This window comes from Poecilia formosa, unplaced genomic scaffold (genome assembly GCF_000485575.1).
Source record: "Poecilia formosa unplaced genomic scaffold, Poecilia_formosa-5.1.2 Scaffold346, whole genome shotgun sequence".
NCBI lineage: Eukaryota > Metazoa > Chordata > Actinopteri > Cyprinodontiformes > Poeciliidae > Poecilia > Poecilia formosa.
This window is the reverse complement of record NW_006800285.1, coordinates 603,951-621,714: the sequence shown is the minus strand read 5'-3', so window position 1 is coordinate 621,714 and position 17,764 is coordinate 603,951. Positions and strand designations below refer to the sequence as shown.

The 17,764-nt window shown below is 38.7% G+C and overlaps 2 protein-coding genes across 2 annotated transcripts; both read right to left on the bottom strand.

The window, feature by feature from the left end:
• Positions 1-1,829: 1,829 nt before the first annotated feature.
• LOC103153341 (V-type proton ATPase 16 kDa proteolipid subunit) lies at positions 1,830-8,800 on the bottom strand. Its single transcript, XM_007574223.2, has 3 exons — positions 8,541-8,800; positions 4,941-5,124; positions 1,830-2,993 (listed from the first exon to the last, which is right to left on the bottom strand). Exons 1-3 carry the CDS (start codon positions 8,614-8,616, stop codon positions 2,789-2,791), a joined length of 465 nt encoding a protein of 154 aa, XP_007574285.1. The 5' UTR covers positions 8,617-8,800; the 3' UTR covers positions 1,830-2,788.
• A 3,051-nt stretch (positions 8,801-11,851) lies between these two features.
• On the bottom strand, positions 11,852-17,018 carry ypel3 (yippee-like 3). The gene is made up of 5 exons (XM_007574222.2): positions 16,648-17,018; positions 15,201-15,319; positions 14,997-15,040; positions 14,344-14,452; positions 11,852-13,048 (listed from the first exon to the last, which is right to left on the bottom strand). Exons 2-5 carry the CDS (start codon positions 15,315-15,317, stop codon positions 12,959-12,961), a joined length of 360 nt encoding a protein of 119 aa, XP_007574284.1. The 5' UTR covers positions 15,318-15,319; positions 16,648-17,018; the 3' UTR covers positions 11,852-12,958.
• Between the last annotated feature and the right edge of the window lie 746 nt (positions 17,019-17,764).

The window sequence follows — 17,764 nt, the reverse complement described above, 5'->3', positions numbered from 1 at the left end:
AGCCGTCACCTCTTTGCTGACGGTTGTGAAGTCAGCAAAGAGGTGGTGGAGTCATTTTTTGGGCTGAAATCATGGGGAGAGCGCTGGTCGGCCCCTTCAGAGTCCCCGAAGTTGTCAAAATGACCTCAGCAAAGTATATGGACTTTCTGACTGATCCTGTGATGAATTATGATTCTTTCCAGAGTTTTTGATCAAGGTAGGACTTTAAACACCACTCTGGTTAGCTCTGGTTGCGCAGCTCTACGTGGACTGCAGGAATAACTTGTAGTCGCACTTTCAGAGGTTTGTGAACAAAGAATTTTGTGCGGCTTTTCCATCTCCACACACTGCCCGGCACCCGGTGTTATGTCGATCCGCGTTTCCCTATCAGATACGGTTCCCCCTCCGTCTTCTTGCCGCTCCACACCACCCAGGCGACAAAATACACGCGTGCCCATTATGAGCACTGAGAAAGCACGCGCTTGTTCAGCTCGCTTATCTGGAGAACTATGGACATCGTGAAAGCTCAAACAACCTGTTTCGGCAAAGTTGTCACACTTTCTTCACGGTTTTTGCGTGAAACTAATAATAATAATAATAAATGCATATGTATGTTATATATATATTATAATTATCATATGTATAATATATATTATAATAATTATAATAGATAGATAGATAGATAGATAGATAGATAGATAGATAGATAGATAGATAGATAGATAGATAGATAGATAGATAGATAGATAGATTGACGTAACACCGGAAATTGCCTTCACTGTAAACAACAACCATCCTTCACCCATGTTATATTGCCACGGTTTATTTTTTATTTCATTATTATTAATAGCGACTTGTCTTCTCCTCTCACCATCCCCCTGGCCGTGTGGTAGCAAGATAACTTTGAATTATCCTCCTGCCTCATTTGTCATAGTTCCAGATGTTTTTAGCTTTTTAAATCATAAGTAGGTGAACTGGAGCTAACTTTTTCCATGTCTTTCAAATTCATTTATTTTTTGACAATCCTGGGGGTGACTGCAGCTCCTCCAAAATAACATTTCAGCAGTGATTGTTCAATGTCTCATGTCTATGCTTTTATTTTGAAGGAGGTTTGTGCCGTTTCTTTTCTTCTTCTTGACATTCGTCAGCTGATCCATTTCCGTTTACTGTTGAGAGCGATCATTGATGATGTGAGTAGTGACTTAAGTGAATGTTAATCACTACTGACAGCGTTGTTTAGCTGCTAGTATATTTCTATAGTTTTATTAATGTCTGTTTTACTCTTAATGTGGTTGATTTTGTATTAAAACTAGCATTTAACCTTGATTTAGCATTTAGCTTTGAGCAGTTAGTTTGAGTCTACATTGTTTAAACAGCACTTATGACAGAGGGGATAAATGCCGATATTTAGGTCTTTTTACTCACTTGTGTTACTTGTTATATTTACAAAAGTAATTTGGAAGTTTTATTTCTGCATTTTCAGGAACTGCTTCACTATATATGCATCGTTGTACAGTTCTTCAGCAAAGCCCTTTAAAACATCTGATGGCCAGCGCGCTTTCTGACCAAAGCCCTGTGGTCAATTAAGCAAATCCTGCAACAGAGGTCAAAATCCTCAACAGCTATGATTTTGTACCAATTTTTGCATTTTAATCAAACACTACGATATTTTTACACTGCACAGCTGTAAAACAAGGGATGTAAATTAGAGATTGATCAATATTAGTTATTCAGCTACAGCCATGGGTAAAGAGTAAATATACTTTTTTTTGTTCAGATTTCAAAGGTATTGTTCCAAATATTGACAAGGTTCATACTAAAGTTTTCATGAACACAACAAAAGCCGTTTTGACAATGAATGGAGGAGGTTGAGTTTTATTTGGAAATCTGACAGGTATGGCTGAACAGTGAGTTCTCACTTTGAACAAAAAAACAAAACAAAATCAAGACAGCAGCACTACAGGTAAACAATACTAGTGTCTGAGAATGTCATATCAAACATAAAACCACACATTATGCACTCAGATCTCTCACACAGACACACACACACAGTCATCTTCATGTGAACATGTGGACGTCCTCCAATAATAATCACACTATATCCAGAGGAATTCCAAGCACTTAGAACAATTACCCACAGTGCAATAAATCTAACTATACACAGATAATTTATATATTTTATGTATATAGGGTATTTCAATAAACAGTATTCCATTTAGACGGCTTCAAAATCCTCATAGCTTTCCATAAATAGTGACAAAAAAATCATCTGAGATTCAAAGATGGTCCCCGAAAAAACATGAAAAAATAAAATACTAGTGTGCACAACTTTTCAGCAGTCTCAAAAAAAACAACAAAAAAAAAAACAGATAATGATTAAAACCCACCAACAAAAGTCAAAAATTAAAAGAGGAATGGGTGGAGGGAGGGGTAAACGTTGATACTCACACTCACAGCACAGACTGGTTACTACATTTACTGAGGATGGGACGACTCTGGATCACTGTACAGTTTAAGATTAGACGATATAATCAGGCAGACTGTCCACACATCATCTCACAACAAACAGTACATGTTCATGCCCGTTCTGTACGCACAAGACCTGACACAACCGGATGGCTTAAAACAAAATGGAGTAGATCACACCTAAAGAGGACGAGGCTGTCGAGACCGACAGCCAGCATGTTTCTGCCGCCATCCCATCCTGTCAGATCCGCGGGGTGTCATGGAAGAAGGTGAAACTCTCCTATTTGTTCGCGCTGCTTTGATGTGGAATGAATGAGATGGTGGTTTTGATGGAGAGAGACACTTATTTTGTGGATAGGATGAGGGCCACGATCAGGCCGTAGAGCCCCAGCACCTCGGCGAAAATCAGGATCAAGATCATCCCCACGAAAAGCCGGGGCTGCTGAGCGGTGCCCCTCACGCCGGCGTCGCCCACGATGCCGATGGCGAAGCCGGCTGCCAGGCCGCTCAGGCCCACGCTCAGTCCGGCGCCGAGATGCAGGAAACTCCTAAACAGAAGACGCAGGAAAGAAAAAAAGTCTTAGTTTATACAGCTGTGAATTAAGTTTATATCTAAACTGGCCAGAGATGGGAAACTATTTGAGTACTAGAAAAGCTGATGCGCTTCATTTTCAGTCTATAAATGCAACAACCAATAACATGCACTTTGATGTACTTTCTCTAATAACATAAAAACACGATAAGGGTTGGCGATGTGCATTAATGTGGATAATCCTGTAATTTCTTCATTTTTATTAAAAACTACAACTTCCATTAATTATTTGTGCTACAAACATTATACAGAAATTAAATCTGTCCAAATCTGAACTAGCAGACCCCAAAGTAAACCAGGCAGGAAAAAACATGATTGGTGCATCTACATTAATTAGACAAGCAATTACAAATACTAAACAAAAAAAGTGTACATGGTAAAGCTTTAGGCTAGATACAATCTCAAAGTGACCTAATTTCACACCTGTCAACCAAGATAAACACTTGCATAAGATGCTGATGAGTTTAAAACAGTCAACTCCATAAACATTTAGAAAACTCTGTTTTATATCGACTGCTCTCACAGCAAGGCCAGAAAGAAATACTTTGAATGCCTTTAGTAACAGTATTTAGAGTTTCTAAAACTAGCAGGTCCAAGTTTTAGAAAAACTACAGGTTGTAGACCAGCAACAAATCCCAGCGCATTTTCTTTTTACCAACACCACTCCTCCAAAACAGACATTTTATGGTAAACAGAAACTCTTGCAGATTTAAGTTTATTTTGCGCTTAGTTTGAGCAGCCTTGTTAAACCCTTAGACAGGTCTGAACAGAAAAATAATGTTTATCTGGTAAGAAGAGGTTTTAATTGATTTTGTATGTATTAGACTACCATCATTAAATCAGATAATCTTTGCATATTTCAGTGTAGTTTGACTCAAGTGAATCACTCCTTGCTTGGGTGTTGTTTTTTTTTCTCTACCTAGTTTAGAAGGAATGTGTAGGTTTGATTTTTCATCTAAATGGATGTAAATTAATATTAGGTTCTGATAAAGAATACAGTCTATTTGGGAAACAAAATGCCTAGTCTATTTTATTCTATTACATTCACCAGTTCTCAGCTCTCCAAGCTGAGAACACACCAATCCCACAACTCCCAGCAGGACTGATTATTCCTAACAGCCTCTCTAACACGTTGAATCTGTGCCGTTTCAGCCATTCTGGTGATGAGAGATAGAGATCTTTCTTTTCCTACAGAGCCATACCTTCTGGCAACTTACACAAAAATAATTTTAAACATCCTCTTTTTCAATCTGTGCTTTTCCAGACTCAATTTGTTTGGGTTCAGCTCTTCACGTTCATTTGACACGACATTAACTGATGAAAGACGTATGAACAGCGTCCTTTCCCAGCTTTAATTATTAAATCTGGAATAATTAAACCCTTAGACAGGTCTAAGGGGAGACAGCAGGACACAAGGAACGGAAAAGAAGACAGGAGGGGAAGGATGGGATGGGGTTAGGGAAGACAGGAGGAGAAAAACACAGAGGGAAGGGAGAAAAGAAGGGTGAATGGATAGGACACATGGAAGTGGAGGAAAAGAACAAAGGACTGAAGATATGAGGGAAACAATGGAGGAGAAGAAAGAAGAACAACAGGAGGATGGAAAAAGGCAGGAGACAGAAAAGAAGGACAGCAATGGAGGTAGGACAAGGAGATATAGAAGAAAAGCCAAAAGAAAGAACAGACATGGAAGGACAGAACATAGAGAAGGACAATCTGTCCCAGAAGCTTCAGAAAGCAAAGAGGAGATAAGGTGCTAACGTTGTTAGCAGAATCTGGATAGATGGCTGATTATCTGGGGACTACGTTTGCTACAATCCCGAAAGCAGGAAGGCATTAGCGCTGGTAAACGAGCTGATCATTTATAAGCCAGAACCGTGAGCACAGCAGATGTTTTCCTTACTTGTAGAGACTGACTCTCTCCGAGATGTTGTTGGCTATCAGCACGGCGACCACCAGCCCGTAGATGGCGATGATACCCGCCATGACGACGGGGATGATGGACTTCATGATGAGCTCTGGCCGCATCACAGACATGGCGGCGATGCCCGTGCCGCTCTTCGCGGTCCCATATGCTGCTCCTAATGCTGAAACGAGACACACCAAGCAGTCCCCATTAACTCACCTTTTGACTACAAACTCCCTTCACGCAGATGAGACACCGCTTCATTTTCAAAAAGCGACTGGGTAAACTTCAGTCAACGGTTGCGGCTAAATCCCACAGTGCAGCGATGCAAGCCGGTTAAATGTCAATTCTCCAAGGAATTATTAAATATTTAGAGATTCTCTCTAAGCTTAAACTGATGTCATGCATGTGAGCTCGTCCAGCAGTTTTCCTCTGAGCCGCTGTCACTCCGTGTTTTAATAAAGTCTCAGCACGCTGCTCCAATGTGCTGACGTTTAACGGAGTACACATGAAAGTTAAAAAAACGATTTATCCGCACAAGGTGAGCGTCCTCTGAGGCCTGGCCCTTTAAGTCAGACCAGAAACATGTATTTTCAGCCATGAAGCATCGCAGATCAAAGCGCTGCTCCTCACATCTGCACATCTGTCGCTGTGCCGCTCGCATCACAGATTCATCTAATCCCGCCGCTCGGGGCTGCGGAGCAGAGATCAGGTCAAGAAAACTACTCATCACTGCATGCAACTTGGTTATTACAGAATAATTCAGAAAGGTCAGTTTGCAAACCAAATAAATATTCAAGAAAAGTGTGGATCTCAAATGGAACTGCATTTGGCTGAAGGGTTCTTACAAAGTGAACCAAAACATTTTTTTTTTTTAAATAAAAGCAGGATGTGTGTCAACATCTGGAATTTTTAACATTTAGTTTCAGCCAGCAAACAAACTTCACTTGTGAAGTGATGCACACTATTCACTGCACTTTCTGGCACCTGGGTTTATTTTGATTTATAGAAAAATAAATCCAGCTGGTTCTCACTGATGAAAACAATAACAAAAAAAACGCACACACAAAAAAAAACTTAGCACAGCCCCTACGAGGGATGCATCTTATTAATGTATTGTAAGTGCAGGAAAAAAAAAAAAAAAAAAAAAAAAAAAAAAAAGATCAAGGTGATGCATCTACAAACTGATCATGTGAAAACTTTAGGTTGGGCTTCAGTCATCTCAGAAATGATGATGCTAACCGGTCCAACCCTTTAGGCTGTGTTCATACTAAAACTGTAGGATGACAGTTTTTATAACTTTCTAAGGACCTTATTGTGACAATGCTTTAGAGGTCGTCAGGTTTATAATCCACATGTCACAAATCTCGCAGCAACACAATAAAGGTTGAATAAAAGCCGTGCTGCTGCTCGTTTTGGCATTTGGACAAATTTGGAGCAGAATATTATATTTATAACAAGTAGAATCATAGACAGGTTTATTTCCCAAACACGTAAATTGTATTTAACAAAGTTTAATAAGTTATTTAACACTCAAAGCAGGAGGACTTTAGCCTGCATACATGACAATAGATGTTTTCCTGTTGGGGGTATCAGTCATGTAAAGGGTGAACCACACCGGCTGTGTCGTCCCTTCAAAAGCAGCTTCAGCTGCTAGTTTGGGTTTCACTTTCAAGCATTTCCAAATAAGTAAAAAAAAAAAATCTATTATACGGTTGGTGATCCATCTCATTCATTGGCAACATAATCAACAGTTAATGTTTTTGGTTTAGCAACACTGAGTTTGATTTGCTTGAAGATGAGACAATCTTTTAAACAAACCAATTAGTCTGTTAGATAATGTTTTAAGCCACATAAATACCAAAAGAAAAAGAAGCAGAACTGATTCGACATGTAAACAACACAATTCCTCATTTAAATGTCAGAGTCGCATCCAAATAGAATAAATATTCAGTAAATCTCCCTGATCTGGTCATTTGACTGCAAGTTTTTGAAGCTTTAGCTAATCATTAAAGCTCAAATGGAGGATTTTGGATGTATCCCACTGAAATGTGTCTTATTGCAACTTGAGAAAAACACATTTTCATGAACACTCAAAGTTTTCCCTTCCTCCACAATTGTAGTGTTTGTTTTTTTTTATCCTGCTCCAAAAGCATTGTCTCACACATAAAAGGCAGGTCTATTTAAACCAACAAAGAGCACCAAGGGTTGAATGTAGCTGTGTTTTGAAATTTACAAATGCACAAGAAAGGCTTTTTGAAGACGTTTTGTCCTCACTGGTGCAGAGAAAAACTACACCGTCTCCCTCCAGCTGCCTGACGGGTGAGCAGGTAAACATTCAACGAACGTTTGCGTTCTCCGTGATCCGCTTTGTCGGTTTGATGAGGAAACCAACCGGTTTAGACTGCCAGCGCTGTAATCGAGTGTGTGCCAACACAATAACTTGATGGTTTGTTCCTCTGTAGCGTCGATACTGAAAAAACCTATCCAAGAATAACATTATGCAGGCAGGAAGCGCTCTGAAGTTCAAACAGCATAAAGCTCATTAAAACGGTATCCTTTCTGCTCACGAACCAGCCTGATGGGTAAAAGAAATAGTGTAATTCAGTCAATTGCAGCTGGGCTCAAATGTGCAGGACGTTTATTGAATTTTATGTGTTGAGAACAAGATTTAGGAAAGTAAAAAAATATATATAATTTTTTGGCTGCAGTATTAGTAAAAAGAAAAAGTTGGAAAAGACAATATCAGGCAACTTCCTTCTTTGTGTGTAAAATGAACTCATGGGACCTGATAATGATCTTTGGATTAGTACCAAGTTTTATATTTTAAATGATTCCCAATGTCTACTGTTGGTACATTAAAGAGATTTATACCTAGCTGAAACTCTATCGTGTGTTCATAGACTTGTATTAAATGTAACTGTTTATCCCTCACGTCTTCATTAATTATTGATGAAAGAAATAAGTGTTTTACATTAGCTTGAATCAAAAGTTACATTATATTTCTTCACATTTTCTCAACACAACCAGCTTCGTGTTCAAGTGGAAGTAGTTCACTGCGCATGCACAGAAGGCTGTGCAAGATGAATGAATGAATCATCCCTTTAAATTGTCGCTGTGATGTTTAGGCCTCCATGTTCCTTTCCTGACTCGCCTTCAACAACAAACCCAAAAAAAAAGGATCGACAAGAGTAACCATTAACTTGACATCCGTTTTTGTTTTAATCCATTCAATCATGGTTCGTTACATGTCATGTGCTGAGAAAGAGAAGCTGCCACCTCACTGACTGTGTGCGTCACCAGTCAGCAGCAGACACGATTACAGCCTGAATTGAATGTCAGTGGCTCCACCAGAGCAGAGGCAGGCAGCTTGTTCCCACTGTCCGCTGCAGCAGCAGCAGCAGAAAACTTACCCGCCTCTACCTCGCATCATCCCCGACAGGTGTGCGAGCCCCGACCGCCACCAAAAACCAGCAACGCTGTTTGTGTGAAGGCAGCGGTCGTTTCTAATTTCAGCCTTCGACACCTGGCTAAGCTAGCATGAAACAAAAGGGTGTCAATTTGAGGAGGAGGAGAAGAAGACGCTGGTTTAGTTACCGCTGAAGACCATGGCCGCAGAGGCTCCCATCACGGCGAAGAAAGGTGAATACTCGGGGCTCTCCTCAGAAGACATTGTCACTCTTCCCTTCGGACGACAAAGCTAGACGGCACAATATCCTCTTTTTCTTTGGCGGGGGGTTCCCCTGTCCCACCGTCACCTCTGGGCAGCTTAAAACACCGCGAAACAGCGAGGACAACCAGCGATGGCTCCAGTGGAGAAGAGGAAAATGGCGAAACGGAAAAAGTCACATGACCAGCCATGGCGGAGGGATCCAAGTGAGGCGAGGCGGGTGTGTCCGACTAACAAATGTGAAATACTCACTCGTTGATTTATATTTAACGGTCAAACGTATGTGGAATATTCTAATTTTGAATTATTTTTGAAGTAAATCTCATATAACCACTGTTGTTGATGTTATTAAATGAATTAATGTGTCATTTTTGTTTAGTGGTATGTTCTGCTGCAAGTGCACTGACTGCAGCTGAAACCAGTCGTCACTACAGGCTGGCGTATTAATTATTAGTACCAAATGTTCACTAAAAACCAACAACAAACGGCAGCGCTCTCTATAATTTAACGTGGAAAACCAACTACTGGATCTTATAATAAGTGGTTTTCTCAGTCTCAGGGACTAGAAACAGAGCCCTAAGGTGTTTGCGTCAAGGTGACACTCCAATGAAGATGGGTATTTCTGATGTCAGCGGGTGTATCACTTCGTCATTTAATGCTCTCATTTGACAAAACTTTGAATATTCATTTATTTATTTATTTATTTAATTTTATTCTTTTTTATTTTTATTTTTTTACAGTATTGTGTCTTTTCATGTTTCTTTCAAAGATGTCTTTCTTCGAGTAAGGTCATGTCTTAAAGTTAGCAGGTTTAATTTACATTGTTTTGTGAAATTTGCATTAGATCCTGAGATGGTGAACAAAGTAATACGAAAATAAATAAAGTTAAAAACATATTAAAAGTCATACCAGCAGGAATACTTTTCCACAGAAGAACACCAAATGTTAAATGCAGACATTTTTTTCGTTCTTGGTCACAAGTTTAGCTTCGCCTTTGATCCTAAAACAACAGCTTCAGGCATTTATCTCATTATCTCATTTTAAAGGCTTTGATTACTGAATGAGTGATTCTGCACTCAATCAGTAATCAAGTAATTTGTTACAAATTACTTGTAATTACAAATTACTTACTTGTAAGTACTTTGTAGCACAAATTACAAGTAATTTGTGCTACAAGAATACTTTTGTAAGACTTTTTTCCTTCTACTCTAAGTGTAGACTGGATATAATGTCTTATTTTATTTTCTGAATAATTCTGTAGAACCTGTTAACAGAATTGAGGCCTTTGTTTCTTCATGATAAATTACCAGACCTTTAAGATTAAAAAGAAAATGTCTAATAGATTTTTGTACTATTTTGAAATTCTTCAAGCTATCATGTGGTTGTACTTTCACAACAGTTTTTAAAAATGAAAAGTGAAAGAGGGGCTGCAGACAATACAAAGCACACACATGACAGTCAGTAGCCCCTTTATCACATGGGAAAGAAATGTGCAATCAGTTTCAGAGCTCTTTCATGTGACCAGTTCCTGTTCAAAGCACGAGAATGTGGTATTTGCCATTTGCAAACTTTGCTTTTTGATATTCTAAAGTAAAATGTTTAACAAGAATGAAGGAAAACCATTCTTTTATTATGTATTAGCTTTAAAGATAAGTTATTAAATAATTTTCCAATTTAATACTTGGGGGAAAAAAATAGATGACATACTTGCGCATCAAATAACCAATCATCAAAATAAAGCTGAATGACTGAATGTCCGGGAATTTAAGCATTTAACGTTTTTAAAGCATGTTTTGTTTAAAATTGTGCCAATATTTACTTCCTGCTCATCTAACGGGCTATGGTCTACACGGCGGCTGAGACGAACATCGCCATCTTCTGGACAGCCGCAGGGACTACAGCCACGGTTTAAAATCTAAAAAAAATATATATTTTTTTTTTAAATCAGAAATTACCTTTTTATAAACCAGACTGATTTTTTAAAAAGCATTGCCATAAAAGTAATTAATATATTATGTCATGACAGACCTTATCCTATTTCTAGGACAGTGGTGTTCAAAAACTTTGACACATGAGCCAAAAAAAATCAATTCTTAAGGACTTGAGGGCCAAATAAATTCAATTTCTTTTTACTGATACAAAATTAAATATTTTGTAGTAAATATTGAATTTTAGTCACCTTTTTTTAGTCTAAAAGATATCACATCTTTTAGAAAACATTCATTTTGTGTATTTACTTCTGTAATTTACCAGCAGGGCAAATTTGTACTATTCTTGAACTGCAGTCTGTGGCAGCACAGAACCGCTCCACAAACGGACCTTTAATCGTCCTTTACACACCCCTGCTTTAGAAACTAAGTGTGGTTTTAACACGTCTGACAGCCTGCATCTCCCTGATATTTTCACTTTCATTTTGAGTTCAGCATATATATCTTACACAAACATCTGGCTTACATTGTAGCCAAGTACTTCTCAGTGTGCAAAGGTAAACAAACCCCTTCATACACACAAATATTGATGTCGACTGATATTAATCATCTTTTTCTGCAGCAAATTTATGTGGCTAACCCCATTGGTTATTAAGTTATACTTTTAAATATAAGCCAATATCCCAGCAGACCTACAAAAACGGTCAACAGGGTTCAAGACTGTCCTGCTAAATTGATAGTGAGGCTCTAATCAAAGTGAGCTGCAGCTCAAAGCAAGCAGCTGAAATGCTTACCAGCTGTTCAGGAGCATGTGTGTGAGGCAGAGGCGCAGCAGAAAGAAGCTGCTGGCTCAGCCTGCTCCTTTCAGCCCATTAGTACATACAGTACCTTTCGAAAGTATTTAAACCCCTGGAATTTTTCCGTATTTTGCCACATTACAGCTGCAACAACCCACTTGTCCCACCCTTACACTTCAGTTTTGGATAACTTTGTGCTAGTTCGCCACATAAAACACATCCATGTTTGTGGTTGTAATATATCACAATGTTTAAATGTTCATGAATTCTTTAGCAAAGTGCTGTGCATTTTATCAGTCAAGTATGAAAATATACATGTACAATTAATATTAACAGTATATATCTAAATCATGTCCACAAAAAAAAATAAAAATTAAGTGCCAAGTTATTTTCAGGACATGAAGAGACACTGTCTCAGTAATTGACAGAGTATTAAATATTAAACTACATAAAGAAGTGTAACCAGAAGTTATATGAAATTTATTTGCAGCAACAAAAGACGACTCAATCCCAAAATGTACAGCCAATCTGTATTTTAATGAAAGACCAGGTTAAAATAAAAACCACTTTAATGAAAGCAGACACTTTAAAAAAAAAATCACCATAAATATGCTACATCTATCCTAACCACAATTTGCATTAACGCAGTGAAGCTAATGTGTCGATAGGAACTGCTCAGTGTTAGGCAATGCGCAAAAAGTATAAAGGATATAGGTCTCATTAGCATTGAGTGGAAGTAAAGCTATCCCAAGTGTGCAGTGAAAAGAAATCTAGAAGAAGAAATCAGTTCCAGACTAATGCTTCACAACACCATCCAGCTCAAGATGCCTCACTGCAAACAGATACGCACATCCATAAAGTTACACCTGTGGACAGAAGACTCACTACAGATTGAAGAATTCTTGCAGAAGATTTCTGTTGGCCTTATAACTAACTCAATATCCCGATTGCCATACTGACTCTAAAATAATTAAAAAAAATACAAATTAATAACAATAATAAAAAAAAAGAAGAAAACAAAAACAAAGAGCTCGCCTGCTGCTCTATGTATTCCCATATCCTCCTTGTATATTTAACTCAAAGAAGCTCTACCATTGAAACAAACATTGCATCAAAACCTGCATCTTTAGCTCAATAGAAGAAAAATAAAAATAAAAATCCAATTATCAATGGTCGAGCTCTTTAGCTTTGATTGGCCTTGCGGTTTCACAGCGACACGGCTTAGTGATCACTGTAAACGTTTTGATCTTTCTTGCATTAAAAGGCTTTAAAACCCATCACACACACCCAGTTTCCCCATGTAACCAAATCACCCACTCTCTCTCCACACGCAGAAGCCAAACACTTATTCAGTCCCAGAATAACCAATCAATCGTGATGACGATCTCAGTTAAATGTGTTGGTGATGTGGGGGGGGGAAAAACCACGAAGAGTAGACGAAGATAAGGCATCACATGCTATTCTTAGCAAAAGCTGCACGAAGTAAAAGTGTGGCACAGCAGTGACTCGAAGGCGAGATGAGGACGATACACTTGAACCCTTTCACGTCGAGGGGATGCAACTTTTTTTTTTTTTCCTTTTTAAAAAGTCATGAAGAAGAAGCATGGCGGTTTTTCCATTTCAATCCCAGCCGTTGTCCTTTATCATATGGGACAGCTCTATGATGTACTTCCCCTCCTTGTACTTCTGGCTGAGTTCGAAGGCTTGCTCCTGGAGAGGAAAGAGAAAGTTTTAATAAAGAGAACATCTTCACTTTTTTGTTGTTGTTGTTTTTGTTTTTAAACCAACCAAGGTCTGGTTGGTTTAAATCTGTTAAAACTCTTTTTCAGCTAGTGTTGAAAGAGTTAAACAAAACCTGCCTAATTACAAAAACCAAGCAAAAGGCCTCAAAAAGCAACACATGTTCCACCGGGTGTTTGCTAACTGCTGCTGCCGCTAGTCTGGTGGGGCTGCATGGGGACGGGTGCTCTGTGAGGTGGACACTCGGCTGCATACTGCAGGTCTGAGGAGGAGCTTTGGGTAAAAGGGCAGAGCTTTGTGAGAGAAAGTGTTTTGTCAAACTGTTGCCACGGGAGTTTCAAGAATTCCTCAAAAAAAACATGACAGAAAATTTTTACAAACTAAAATGTTTGTAAAAACTTTTGATTTCTTTTTAAAATGTTTTCTGCAACAAGAGATCTTCATAAATGTTGTTGTTTCATGAAACTTTTTCCTACGTTGCATATTTCCAAAAACAGAAAAACCTGTTTGTGTCGTCCAGGATTTTATCGTGTCTGAGATGACCTGTAGCGTTTTAAAGTCCCAAAGTTTACAGCAAACAGAGGAACTCTGTCACAGGAAACGAATACCAGCTCTCCCAGTTTCCACTTCTACTGAACAGCGTTACCATTGCATAACACATGGGAAGAAATTAGTGTATAAGCCTCAGAGTAATTATGAACTGACCGGGCAGAGCTGATGAGTCTTAGAAGAGGCGGGTGAGAAAAAGGAGGGGATAAAAAGTCTAACAACGTGCAGCATTATGGGAAACCGCATGCTTGGAACAAACTAGTCTAGCAGGCTTTTTATTTGTGAAAGCAACAGCTTGTCTGCTGGTGACCGGAGGAAGTCAACATTACAGGTGGAAAGACTCCAATGTCATACAGGCCCAGATAGAATGGCCTAGTAAAAGTCCAGACATAAATACATGGGAGAAACCATTGGAAGACTTGAAATTGGAGTTTACAGGTGTTCTCAATTTAAAATGACTGCCATCTCCATGCCACATTTTTTTCTAACTTTTATATGTAAATAACATTTAAAATCATGCATCCTTGTGTTGATCACATAAAATCAAATTATCACACATAAATTTGTGTTTGTAAGGTGAGAGAATGTGCAAGGAGTATGGCCATTTATCTAAATTGTCATTTCTTTTCAGTCAGATGGTTTTCTGCACAAGCCTGGAAAAACAGTGAGAAGCGTCTTTGTGGAGAACTACTTGATGTACTGTAAGAGTTACTTACATATTTCCAGCCCAGAGTGGTGTGACAGTTTTCACAGTAAATGTCGGCCACTGCGTGGAGTCCTGTAAGCAGCAGCCTCTCCTCAGCGGGACCGCAGCCAACATTAACCCTGAAATCAACAGCGATGTCCCAGATCAGATGTTTTTACTATAATCACACTTCTTTCCTCAACAGCACAGTCAGCTTCCTCCCCCAGCTACAGCTATGTCTTTTCATAGGAAACGTTTACAGAACATGAAAATAAAGTACATGTAAGGACACTAATTATTATTTTTTTAATATCTAAGGTTTAAATGTGTTTAAGGTTGTTTAATAGACTTGCTTCTGTTTCTGTTTATTGCTGACCCACTAACCTAAAAAAAATTCAAGCATGACCAAAGTGAATTGGCCCAACTTTGAGCTCCAATCAGGAGGAATAAAAACCAACCTAGTTATCCGTCGACAGCGTGGTTAGTGTAAGCACATTTGCTCTCAGCAGTGTGTTCAGATGGAAAAAGAACATTTCAGAAACTGCATGCTTTGGAAAAAAGGTCAGAGACTGCCAAGTGTTTCAAAGGAGACATTTGAGGAAGTGATTTAAAAAAAAGAAAAGAAACTCATGATTAAATAAACAAATCTCTTATGAAACTTGTGGTCGCATTCAAAATACTCACACTGAGTTAAAGAGGTAGGCTCGGCCTTGGCTGCCTTGAAATGACTGAAAGTAATGGAGAAAAAAAAATACCCACATGAAATCAAGAACAAAAAGAATATCAGTTTCATTTTTCTATTTTTAATACATAAGAGGAAAACCAGGCCGCATATAAAGTAAAGCACTCAAAATAAGCATTACGACAGAGGCCTGGCAGCATGTTTACCTTTGAGATAAGATCGTCATGGTTTGCCAGATGGGCGCGGCAGTGCACACAGCTGTAACGGCGGTGGCAAGAGTCCAGGTAGGCCTGGAAGGTCTTGGCTTTTGTCAGCTTCACCATGTCTGTACACGAAAAAGACAGAGAGCACATGTTGCATTACTGTACAAGTTAATCCAGGAAAAACTGCTTTGGATTTCACTTGGTTGAACAGAATTCAGGTCAGATCACTAAGGAGAGTCACATTTTAAACACAAACAGATTTGGTCGCTACTGCATGCAGCTCATTAAAGTTATGTTTGGTTCAAAGTTCGGGACCTGCAGAAGACGTCTGACCTAAGAGATTCACCGATTAGGTTTTTACATACAAGTGTCATTTAGAGATCAATAATGGATGGAGTTCTTCACTTTGTTGCATTTACTAAAGAGCAACAAAAACAAAACAAACCTCCCCACCCCAGATTTTTCATTATTTGACTAGTTTGTCATCATTTAGAACCGAGAAGTAAAAGACTAGGAGATTAGTTAGTGCATCGTCTGGATATCAGAATTTCCCTGTGATTTGATCAGCAGAACAGAAACTTAGGATTCCAATTCCATTTTCAGACTGTGAACACATCACCCAATGACAATATGTACTTTAATGCACTTTTTGAAAAAAATATCTGATGAATGTGAAGGATCTTTGGTTCAATAATAATATTCCAATTCCTTCATTTTCTGCTACACTCAAAATTTAATATATATTTTTTCCTTTTTACAAAACCAGCAGTGCAGTTCTAGTCCGATGTGTTGTAGTCCTAATCAGAGTCTGCACCTCAGATCAAAGGAAAACCTTTATCGGTACAGCCCTTAGGAAAGCCTGATCGGTGAATACTTGGTTATTATCTGAGCTACAAATGCATTGACCAAGCTATTCTTGGCCTACATTCATTTTCAGTTTTCTCTGCCGATTTTGATCAGTGGTTAAGTCCGATCAGTTCATCTAAATAGCGCTAAATTTAGATATCCAAGCTCCCTGATAATTTCAACTTAAGGAGATATTGCAGGCGGTTTTTCAATTTTAACATGTTCTTAGTCTCGTTTTCTTACAAAAGGGAAGTTTATTTGTTTTTACCGAAAAAATAAGCGATCAACAACATTTGCACACAATTAGCAGTGAGTTGCATGATCTTACATCACAAAGACAAAGTAGGCGAAGACACAGCTCAGCCTGACTACTTCCTGTTTCAAAACAATTTGCACAATCAAGCTTTGGCTCAATTAGGCCACCAGTTAAGCCGCATTTCAATGTACAGAGCTTTCCCCAAATTGATAATCGTCTGTCTACACGAGCTGCTAAACGGGCCAAAAAAACATGACTCTGTTACAAAGGACAGCACTAGCATGCTAGCTGCGCAAAGTCGGCACTGCAGCGAAGATGGACGAAATGTTTTCTTCCGTTTCCACTCACCTGCTAAAACTGAAGCTGTTCAAAGTATACACAGCGGTCTGTAGTGACTGTGAGTTTAATAGTTGAAGGAAAGAGCAAATGTTAAGACTGTGAAGTCCAGCCTTTAGCTCGCCTCGGTGCAATAGTCCTCCACGCGCTGACGGTTGGGGGGAAAAAACCCAGCTCAGATTGTTTTTGTTGTAGCAGAGCCCGCGTTTCTGTTCTGACTCAACAACAAAGTTCTTCCACGGCCTTTTCAAAAACAGGAGCCGGAGATCTGACAATACTGGCAGGCTGACAAACCAGAGGGCAATGCGTTCCCCAGCGGAACAAAAATGCAGTTTGTTTATGAAGGCACGCAGATGGAGGAAGGGTGAAGGGTGCAAAACAAACCTCCGTCAACCAATCACAGCTCCCAGATGACGTTTAGAATGTGGGTCAACCAATCAGCTTCGGCTTCACGGGAGCCTTTTATGGCTATCAATAGGCTTGCTTTTTGATCCAGTTTCATAAATGTTGGGTTGGTTTTAGTGGTGTGTCCAAGTTGGGAAGTCCGACTTTTTTTCCAGGATTCAGATGTTGTGGCTCTATTGATAGTAAAGAGTCCGATCTTTCCACTCCTCAACAGTTCTTCACTTACTTTCTTAACTTTTATAAGGAAGGCAGGTTTTTATGTACCAATATAGCTCAAAGTAATCATGTTTATCTTTATATATCTTTTACTATTGTATTTCATGTTTAATACTTTTAAGATAAAAAAAATATTTAAATGATGTAAAATTATTTTTCAATCAACCAAGAGGTTTGGATTGAATAGGAAATTTTAATGACCTCTCAAAAGATAATAAAACAACGTAAAAATATAGAATCATATTTCTATTAATTAGATGAGTTCTAACATTAAAAATCATGTCCATAAATATAGGATGCAGAGTAATGTGTGTGCTACCAGGTTGACATTATATCAACCATCACAATGTTAGGTTGTTTTTTTAATGGCAACATTACCTAGCAGTCAATATGATTGACTGCTATGTTGAATACAATACCTGGTAGCTGCTTTATAAGCTCCAATTTCTTTGTGCTTGAAAGACAAACTTTTCAAGTTACCCGTTGGAAAGAATGTTCCCTGAAGTCA

Bases quoted from the DNA above. Each gene is read 5' to 3' on its own strand.
- ypel3 (XM_007574222.2), bottom strand. From the start codon at position 15,317: ATGGTGAAGCTGACAAAAGCCAAGACCTTCCAGGCCTACCTGGACTCT. The intron at 15,041-15,200 runs GTAAACATGCTG...CATTACTTTCAG, and splicing joins ATGACGATCTTATCTCAAAG to TCATTTCAAGGCAGCCAAGG. The intron at 14,453-14,996 runs GTGAGTATTTTG...TGTTGATTTCAG, and splicing joins GCCTACCTCTTTAACTCAGT to GGTTAATGTTGGCTGCGGTC.
- LOC103153341 (XM_007574223.2), bottom strand. From the start codon at position 8,616: ATGTCTTCTGAGGAGAGCCCCGAGTATTCACCTTTCTTCGCCGTGATG. The intron at 5,125-8,540 runs GTAACTAAACCA...GTCTCGTTTCAG, and splicing joins TGCGGCCATGGTCTTCAGCG to CATTAGGAGCAGCATATGGG. The intron at 2,994-4,940 runs GTAAGGAAAACA...TCTTCTGTTTAG, and splicing joins GAGAGAGTCAGTCTCTACAA to GAGTTTCCTGCATCTCGGCG.